Source organism: Pinus tabuliformis, chromosome 3_2 (assembly GCF_031772625.1).
Source record: "Pinus tabuliformis cultivar Carrire ecotype Pingquan chromosome 3_2, CPIR1, whole genome shotgun sequence".
Taxonomy (NCBI): domain Eukaryota; kingdom Viridiplantae; phylum Streptophyta; class Pinopsida; order Pinales; family Pinaceae; genus Pinus; species Pinus tabuliformis.
This window is the reverse complement of record NC_142302.1, coordinates 985,999,479-986,009,744: the sequence shown is the minus strand read 5'-3', so window position 1 is coordinate 986,009,744 and position 10,266 is coordinate 985,999,479. Positions and strand designations below refer to the sequence as shown.

The 10,266-nt window shown below is 36.6% G+C and overlaps 1 protein-coding gene across 1 annotated transcript; it reads left to right on the top strand.

Moving 5' to 3' along the window:
- The first annotated feature begins 541 nt into the window (after positions 1 to 541).
- LOC149183922 (protein H2A.7-like) lies at positions 542 to 1,945 on the top strand. Its single transcript, XM_089418814.1, has 2 exons — positions 542 to 820; positions 1,550 to 1,945. Exons 1-2 carry the CDS (start codon positions 641 to 643, stop codon positions 1,763 to 1,765), a joined length of 396 nt encoding a protein of 131 aa, XP_089274940.1. The 5' UTR covers positions 542 to 640; the 3' UTR covers positions 1,766 to 1,945.
- Positions 1,946 to 10,266: the final 8,321 nt, after the last annotated feature.

Below are 10,266 nucleotides of genomic sequence, written 5' to 3'. Positions count from 1 at the left end.
GAGTTTATCTTCTTTATATATAAAAAAAACCTGGTTAATAACCTAAAACTTATAAAAATTTAGCACTATTAATAATAATAGAATTTCCTTTAAATAAAATAATAAATTCAACTCATATTCCTATATAACAATAAATAATGATTATTACAATTATGAATTGGTTGCCTTTTAGGGAAAACCCTAAAAAAATGATAGATTTTACTCTTTTAGGAAAAATAAAGTGATATGGGGAAAAGGAAGTAAAATATATTGAAAATTAGGAAGAGGAAAAAAAAACTCAAAATGATGAAGGGACAAGATATGTACCAGATTGGATGAAAGTCAAAATGAAATGAAAAATTAAAAAGCTACTATTAACTCGCCACGTGGAAGACCGTTACGCGTTGAATTGACATGTTACCAAATCCTAAAATCTAATTCAAAATACAACCCGATACCATCACTACCGTCCATAAAATCATGATCCGACGGCTCAATGAGCGATCCGTGCCCACCAGTTGGACTGGTTCCCTCCAAAGCCAAGATATAAATAAGCGCACAAACGCAGCCCCCATTCACCATCGCCGCGCGAAATTTCTTCAAAGGAAGTATTTCTATCTGTGCGAAGCCGAGTAGTGTTATTTTTTCCAGCGCTTGAGCAATGGCAGGAAGAGGGAAATCAGCTGATGGTAAGAAATCTGTCTCCCGGAGCTCGAAGGCCGGTCTTCAGTTCCCCGTAGGGCGTATTGCCAGGTTTCTCAAGGCAGGAAAGTATGCCGAGCGGGTTGGAGGAGGAGCTCCCGTTTACCTTGCTGCCGTTCTTGAATATCTCGCTGCTGAGGTGCGCTTCAATTCCTTTGTTTCGCTACTTTACTTTTTGTCTCCGAGCGGTTTTCTTTTGACGTTCTTTCAAGATTTAATCGCGAGGCGGTTTTCTGCTGCGTTATGCTTCCTTTTGAAGCCTAGGAATAGGCGGTGGTTTTCTGGTGGATCTGCGTGGATTCAAACTTTGCGTTAAACGCTGGTTTTCTGGCGGTATTTGTCTTTGTTTAAAAGCTTTAAACAGGCGGTGGTTCTGTTATTGATAACTGATCATTAGTGGAATTGTTCTTGCTTTTTAGTGCCTGGTGTTTTAGGGGTCTTTAGCAGAGATCTTTAACCCTAATGTTATGACAGGATCGCTTTAGAGCATTTTAAAGATTAAGATGCTATAGATTTAGTGTTGGTTGCTCTGTTCATATATTCTTGATTCACCTTTGCACGATTTTCTTGGCTTCCTGTTTTTATATTCAAATTTTGGCAGTCTTCTTTTGTATTGTAACCTTTAAATCATTTTTTGGCCGGAGTCCCATTGATTTTTCAAAGTTTGTTTAACCCGTCCATCTTCTGAAATAATGTCAGTTTTTCTTCACTTTCAATTTGTCCTGCTAGGGTTTCTTTGTTCAAATTGTAAAGTTTGTTTTTGCATCTATAGTATTTAAATTATTTAACGAGATTTTGTTGAGTCTTGCCTGCGTTTCTGCGAAGTATGCCGTGTTTTTACATGTTTTGGTTGTCTATTTGTATACAGGTGCTCGAGTTGGCTGGAAATGCTGCAAGAGATAACAAGAAGACGAGGATTGTTCCTCGACACATTCAGTTGGCAGTGAGAAACGATGAAGAGTTGAGCAAGCTTCTAGGCATGGTGACCATAGCCAATGGTGGAGTGTTGCCCAATATTCACAATATTTTGTTACCCAAGAAGACCGGTAGTGGTAAGTCAGGGTCCACTGAGACCGATGCTTAACTTTGCCATTTACCAGTATCAGTTTTATGGTGTTTCTGAACACCACCATACTGAGTTTATATTGTTATAGCCTGCGAGTGGGTGTCGTTCAGTTAGAAACAATTATCCGATGAGATGCATACATCTTTCCCTGCAATAACCGGGTTTTATTTATTTATTTATATATTTTATATTGCTACATCTCTTTTGAAACGGTTCTTTTATCTCGGGGAGATCAAAGGCATGATATGTGGGGCAAATTTGATAATTTTTTGAAGCACAGACTTGGTTGACAAATGATATTAGTCCCTCTAATAATATGTTTATTAAAACATAGTATATGGGAAGTAAATACGATATAAACCTGCAATTCCAATTTTTTTTTATAATAACTTAAAACATATGTTATTTTAATTTACCAGTAAATAACCATTAATGGTGGTTGTTGTTTTTAACCAATAATTAAAATAATTTTAAAAAATATTATAAATCAAAATATTAATATAGTTCTTTTCTAAAATTTTGATTATACATATATATATATATAGCTTATATGCTCCTTTATTTTTTTTTATAGTATACTTTTGTCTTTTGTAAATTGTATTTATGTTGTTTATTGATTGATACATGCCTTTTTTTGTGTTTGTTTATTTGGTTATGTTTTATTTGAGTAAATATATTTGGAGTATTTTTTATGGGATTTTCTTGATTCATAAAATTGTTTTGATTGGAATTTTAATTTTGGGCCTTGATTTGTCTTCACAAGGTACTCTTTAAATACATAGGTGGATTGCATAGTTATTTGAGATTATACTTATGTTTAATCCCATCAATTTAGATGAAGTATAATTCATTTAACAATGTTTTTAAAGAGATTATTAAGAAAATCCATAAATATAGAGATAAATGAAAGGGTAATTTTAAAGTCCAAGGCATAAATAATGCTATAGTCAAGAAGGGAGAGAAACTTGTAAACATTGTTCAAAAGAAATCCATGATAAACACCATTGTTGGAAACTACATTCAAAAATGGGACCAAAGAAGTTCAATAATAAGGGGAAATAAAAAATTGTTGCAACCACTCAACAAGATTTAGGATTTGATTTAGGTGATGAAACTAAAATCATAGCAATGGTAATGAAAAGTAAAGCTTTTATTATAAGTATTGGTTCTTTTAGTAAGTGTATCAACTCTCTAGATGATAAAAAAGAATTGAGCTTTTTTATATATCATATCTTGTTTGACAGTGGATCCCAAGTTAACCTTGTTTTTGAAGCAATTGTCAAGAAACTAAACTTAGGAAGTACACCTCATCTTAAACCTTACCCTTTGGGTTGTGTATGTGAAAATGCTAATTTGCAAGTGACAAGAAAATGTAAACTCAAACTTGCCATCATTACAAACTTTATAGATAGGGTAGAGGTTCATGTTGTACCACTTGATATATGTGGAAATTTCTCAACAAATCCTCAACAAAGCACCTTGCTCTACCACCTTAGTTAATTTGAACCCAATGTTGCCAACATATTGTGTTTATTGTGTGTAGGAGTTGCTAGTGTAGAGACAAATTTGTTGTGTAGATATTGTTGAAGGGGCCAATGTATAAGTGGTAAGTTTAGTGAAATAATATGGAGACAATATTCCATAATCTCAACAAATATTTACCATATATTTCCAGTCTCTCTTAGTAAATGTGTTGATTCCCTATTTTGCATGTGTATTTTGTTGGAGCTATATGCTATTTCCTTTAACCATTTGTTGAAATAGATGTGCAGAGTGAGGTGAGGTCTATTCCCATTCACATCTTTCTTAAACTTTAGACTTTATAATATTTGATTCAAATTAAATCAAGTTTGAACTTTAGCCATACATTGCCTCATGAATTTCCACATGGGCCTCTTCGACTTTCTCATTTGGCACTTGACTTTGTCTTGAGTTATGCTTCATGTGGTGGGTTTCACATGGTTGCCACATCATATTTGACCTTCACTAAATTTTCCATGTCAATTTTTAAATTATTCATTTTTTTTTTGGAAATTTTCCTCAATTTTGCTATTGTCATTAGAAGAATTAGCTTTTGAGGGACTATATGCTGTTTTTTGAACTTAAAGTAGGTCTTAAGATAGTATTGAGTCTATGAAGATGAAGTTTAAGTAGTTACACGCCCCATAAATTTCCTAAAACACTTATTTATATCATTATATAGAAAATAATTAAAAAATTCCATTTTATGAGAATTTTAATTATTAAAATTTCTTATTTAGGCCTAGTCAAATTTTGCAAAATTTCAAAGATGACTTAGCATGGTAATATACTTTGACTCTAGACACTGAGATGCATTAGGGGCTTAACCTTCAAACTGTCACTCGACTTTTGGGTAATGCAGTGAGTGAAAAATCTTAGAAAATTATTTGTTGCTAAAATGCAAGAATAATTAACCAAGTAAAAAAACACTCCAAGGTGTACTCATTTGCTGATTGAGTGCCAACACCCTAGGCCTATTACATGGCATTATTCATCGTGTTAATGACATTTATACAATATCCTTGTTGCGTTGCAAAATCTGATGATTGAAGAAGAAAATGAGAAGAATTTTGATGCTACATTGAGGCTTTTGACATATCCTTAGGCATGGAGTCTTAAAAATAATCTTTTGGTTCCACTCCAACGGTCAACAATGTCGTTTAGGCTTTGTAATGCACTTGCAACATTCATGAGAGTTATGAATGATGTGTTGAGACCATTCTTTGATGATTTGTCTTATAGTTTACTTAGATGATATTTTGATTTATAGTAAAAATTGTGAAGAGCATGTCATGCATGTGAAACAAGTTTTAGATGTCTTGAAGAATAGAAGTTGCATTTGAAGATGTTAAAGTGTGGATTTGGGAAAACCCCTTTGGTTTATTTGGGTTATATTGTAGGAGGGGGTGAATTGAAGATTGTACTCTCAAAAGTTGAAGTCATTGTAAATTGGGATAAACCCAACAATGTAACAAAAGTTAGAAGCTTTTTGGGAGCAACCTAATATTGGAGAAAATTTATAGCTAACTTCTCACTTATTGCAACACTATTACATGCTTTGAAAAGTGTGAAACAAGTTTTTTAGTGGGGAGGAAAGCAACAAAAAGGCTTCGATACATTGAAAAAAATTCAGTACAACACCAGTTCTAGTACTTCTAGATCTTAAGCAACCATTTGAGATTCAAATTGATGTAAGCGATTATACTATGGGAGCAGTTTTGATGCAACTCGGTAAACCTATTTGTTATCATTATGAAACTTATACCAATGTAGTAATTAACTATCCAACTATCCAACGGCCCAGATTGATTCCGGGGGTAACTGATGTTTCCAGCCTCTTGCTCTCCTACCTGCCAGAGGATGGTCGGGACCACTCACCACGATGGTCATTTTGCCGATGCCAATTCAAGCGAGCGATGAATTGAAAAGTTAAACTGTAATCTCTTCGCCCCTTGCTCCCCTCCACCTGTCGTTTGCCACCACCTAATCCCCTTCTACCATGTGTCCTTCCATGACCTCATCCTAAGTTAGATGACCTTTGTCCTCTCTCCGCTTATAAAAACCATTCTCGCCTCAAATTTTTAAAAGTTTTGCATTGCTTCTCGGTGCAAGCGCCTCTCGCCATTCGTTTGTTCTGTAACGATGTCTAATAACTCAGCCGGTCCTGAACCTCCCTCCAACGACATTTTCAACTATCTCCAAGACAACTAGTTAACTGGTTGGTCCATTTCACTTACAAATTATTTGAATATGCATTGAAGCATGAAGAAATCGCCCCCCAAGACCCCTAAAGACCAGGAGGTCAAACCCTCCTCCAATGTCGGACATCTCATGGAAACAAAGGCATAAATCGCTGACCCCTCTAGTGCCTACCACCTCGCGTACCTTTGATTCAACTTATATGGTAACCACGTTAGAGGAGAAGACCCATTTCGGGTGGTCGACTTAGGCCTATACTACCAAAATGCACCCTCAGTACACTATTTCCCTAATTTTGTCTCTTGATTAAAAACCACTTGCGTAGACGAGAAGAACTATGTTTTCTCCTCAACCGGTGTCAAAACCCTTATGGTGACCCTAGAGATAATTCAAAAACCCTTAATTTACCCAAGCTCCCTTGAACTCTGACTTTTTACATAAACCACATTGGCCTACCATTACACTACCCTTTCAGCTCATGAACAACAATTCTTTTTGCAAATGGTCTTGGGCTCTGTCCTACAATCTCTACCTATTGTTGAAAATTTCTCTTTAACCCTCTTTGCAGAGCATATTTAGCCCATGTTGTCCCTAATATTTATCATTTGTTTGGGGATGACGATGCTGATATAGCTACTAAAGCCTCTCTAGGGTTTTTAAGGTAGATTATTTAGCCTGGCCATTTGTTCAACATCGCTGCTTAACTAACTGGGCCATTAGATTCCATTTGTGCCATTTCTCCACCCCCTCCAATTTATATCCTCCTATATGGCCATTGCCTATAAAATTATTCATGGTGTTTCCCCTCCCAGAGTTCTCCCTCAGCAAAAAGAAATCCTCCAACTTAGCAAGGATACCAGGGTGGGGGATTGGTACCTATTTAAGGATTTCACAGAAATTAGGGTCTATGGGTGTGAGCTTCCTCCTTACCGCTTTCTTGTGTTTATGCCCATGAGGATTTTCACTCTGGAATTCATCAGACAAAGCCTTAATGTAGACCAAGTTCACTTTGTCCCTACTAAGAAGGGATATATGTTTAAGTTGGGAAAGCCTGTGGGACCTTTTATTGTCAATTCTAGGCAGGCCCACAGGGCAGCTGAGGAATTACTCAAACAAATGAATTTTGATCTAGGGGATGTCTGACATTATGATCCTCATGGTGTCATTTCCAAGAGAAGGGAGAGCATAAAGGCTTCAACTTATGAGCATGAAAATAGGCTCGAGATCGAATGGAAGGATAACTTTGATTTGTGTCCTATTAATACAAAGATGGAGATCGAGACTCCAACAACGAAAGACAAGGCACAGAAAAGGATCGTTGATCAAACTGAAGATGTAGATATGGAGGATGTACACACCAGTAAAAAGGAAACGAACCAAGAGATAGAGGAAGGATAAATATAGACCAAGTTAGTGGAGATAAAACCAGATCAACTAGGCTTCCAGGTGACTTTGAAAGACCCATTATAGACTGTTGCCTCATCCTCTTCAGAGGTATCTATTTTAAGTTCAAAAGGAAGTGCAACTGCTACTGAGCCAAGCTGGCCTATTGGAAAGGCCATTGAATAAAGAAACAAGAAGGTAAGGCAAGAGATGCAACACCAAATGACATCTCATTCAGTCCTATATCAGACTAGAATTCTCGCTGCTATGGAATTAGAGAGAAAATGAAGTTCTCGTTGCAACACCCACTAGCATAGTAATTGCCTTCGAGCTCTCAGTTCAAGGCCATGGACGTTTCGTTAGACTTGACAAGTGTCCCTCTGTCGGATAAGATCAAGTTCCAGTGGAAAGTGGGAGAAATGTTGTACAATGAACTCAATAGAAATGCAATGACCATCATCAAGGATGCGAAGTTGCTAGAGAAGGTTGCAACCAGGTTAAAACGGGAGAGCACTAACTCCAGATCTCTACACATGCATAATGAGAGCTTCAAAGAGATGATTGTGAAGCTGGGGGTAAATCAAAAAGAAAAATCTTCATTTGAAGCCCTTCTCCAAAGTTCACAAGTAGAAATACAAGAGTTAAGACAAAAACTGAAGATGCCAGCTAGTGAGCATGTGCAATCTAAGGAACTTTCACATGTGGAAGAAGAGAAAGAAATCATGGCCAAAGAACTAATAGAAAGAAATAATGAGATAGTAGCCATCAAGAAACATGAAACAAAACTTCAACTAATGATAGACACTCACATTTGTGCAATGCTCGTCCCTAAAAACCCCGAAATCCCACAAAACAACTCACCAAGACCCTCACCGAAATCCAGCTTTTGGAAGGGGAGCTTAAGAAGGTGTAGAAGGATTTGGACATTGCGAAGAGAAACCTAGCACATAAATAAAAACAACTTGAGACATCCAAGACCAATGCATACCTGATCAGTAAGAACCTACATGCAACAAACCATGAAATTTCTGAGCTAAAAGGCAAGTTGAAAGGAAACATGTCTCTTTTGCAGGACAAGCAACTTGTCTAGGATGAAATCATAGAAGAAATGAAAAGAAACTAGGAGTACATAACTTTTATGGATGAACAGAAGATTGTGATAAAGGATTATGAGTTTTTCATCCTAACTACTAAAAAAGATGGTGAAAATAACTCCCAGATTGGCAAGAAGTTCATTCAATTTGTAAATGAAATGCCACTCAATGAGTTTAGGCCAATAGATATAGTGGATAGAGTGTCTGATATCATGGAGATCTCTAAAGTTGTCCAGAAGGAGGAGGCCAGAGTCAAAGCTAAGGAATGCCTAAGGGTGGTATTGAAAGATGTGGCTACTTTCAATGCTGAGTTTGAGGAGATAGTCTGAGCAGGACTGCCCAACTATTGGGACTTTGTGGGAGTACTGATCCATTGGGAACAATACAGTCAAAGGCTAGTAGAGGCCAAGATCAAGGTGGATTCGTCTCATGAGAAGACTTCCACCCTTAAAGGTAAAACAATGGTTAACTGTCTCAGAAAGGAATTTCAGCTGTTAGGATCCGTGAAGACCCTGTTCCGCCCTAGGTTGAACTATATAGGGCTCATGAATCTAAAGATTGCATATCATTGATTCTTTCACGCTCCTCTAATAGATCCAACACTATGGAAAAGCTGACAGTTCGTCAATCCTCATGTGCTCTAGATCATCGACCCAATGACGCTGTCTCTTGAGCCTGCCTATCATAGCTGAAGATACCACTGATTGTGTTGAATCACGACACTATAATATTTTCTATTTCCTGTAAATATTTATTTTCAAAGAATCAATACTAGTTAGTTAGGATCCGACTAGTACAACTATGCCACTAGAACACGCTGATATTTTGTTATGATGATTCATTGCCAAATCAAGAAAGAATATTTTGTAACGAGATCTCCCTCTGAGGCCCTATAAAAACAATTCATGATACAAAACCAAGGGTTCGCAATTTTGGTTTTCCAAGAGACAAGCTCTACAAGTTGTCAATGAAATGTATACTTTGTCGAAGACTAATGAAATATTTTGGTGATTCTAGCTCATATAAATGTGCAATATGTATTCCTTCTTGTGTTTGTTCCACATGTTCTAACTCTTATTCTCATATTACATGTAATAGCAGCTGTTATATATGTTTTCATGGACTTATGGATTCATCTAGGTCTAATGTTGATTAAAGATGCCTGTAAATGATATAATTTGTTATTCTTAAAAAGTGCTCCATGTAATCATCCTTCTCATATGTTTCACGTTGAACTTTGATGCACTTGATTCTTAAGTCTAAGATATTTATGTTGGTTTCTTTTTTCCTTTATTCTTCTATACGATATACTACAAATGACCTATAAAATTTCATGTGCATATCATGTTGGCTGCTATAGCTAGATATTAATGCTTTTATGAGTAATATTTGGCATCTGAAATTGTATTTTTCGTCTTAAGGAAGGTTCTAAATAAATTTCATCTCAAATATGTTATATAATAAGTGTAATAGAAAATATCCGCAGATCCTTAAAGAACTAATTAAGATTTCCTAGGCACTGGTCTCTCTTCAACCCACAGGATGTCTCTAGGAGCTACACCATCTTTTGGCGTTGTTGCCAGGGATGAATCAGAAAAATGTTCCTTGGCTACGACATTTACACACCCTTTAGTAAGGTGATCAGAAAGGGTTGTGGGTTGTAGACCTCTCACCTTGATGACTCCACTATCTGAATTTCATTTTGAACATCCTGGCTCTCAAAAGGCCACACACTCACTTTGGTACTTCACAGTAGAGAACTCCTCTCGTGTTTGTTCCTGAAAAGATAGCATCTAAGAGAGTCTGGAAAGAAAGAACTCTTGTCACTCTAGCTCCCATGACCTCTTTTCTAGAAGTACCATCCTCTAGCTCTCAAAAGGTTGTGATAAATTACTCTGAGTATTCATCCAAAGTATAGGAATATCCTGAGGAACGTTGTGCACTATTTGTTCCATTTCCTCAAGAGTCAAAATCGAAGAAGCTTCTATCAACTCTCCTCCATTCACATTTCATACCTTCCCAAAACCTAACAAAGTTAAAGATATTCTCATAAATAGTCCAACCTTGAGTACAAACGGTTTCCCAACTCAACTCGAATCAGCTGCAGTTCAACCAACTCCTCAACAAGGCCCTGTTATAAACCTCCTAGCACCTATTTTGTGAAACATGGCTGTCCCTGGTTTCCTCCTAAATATATATGCCACAACCCCTAAATTAGATGCCACAAGAATATCTTAATCTCTTGCCAAGATTCACTGGAGAAGATGATATCTCAGCATAGATACATATAGAAACCTTCTGTGCATTTGCAAAAAATATGAA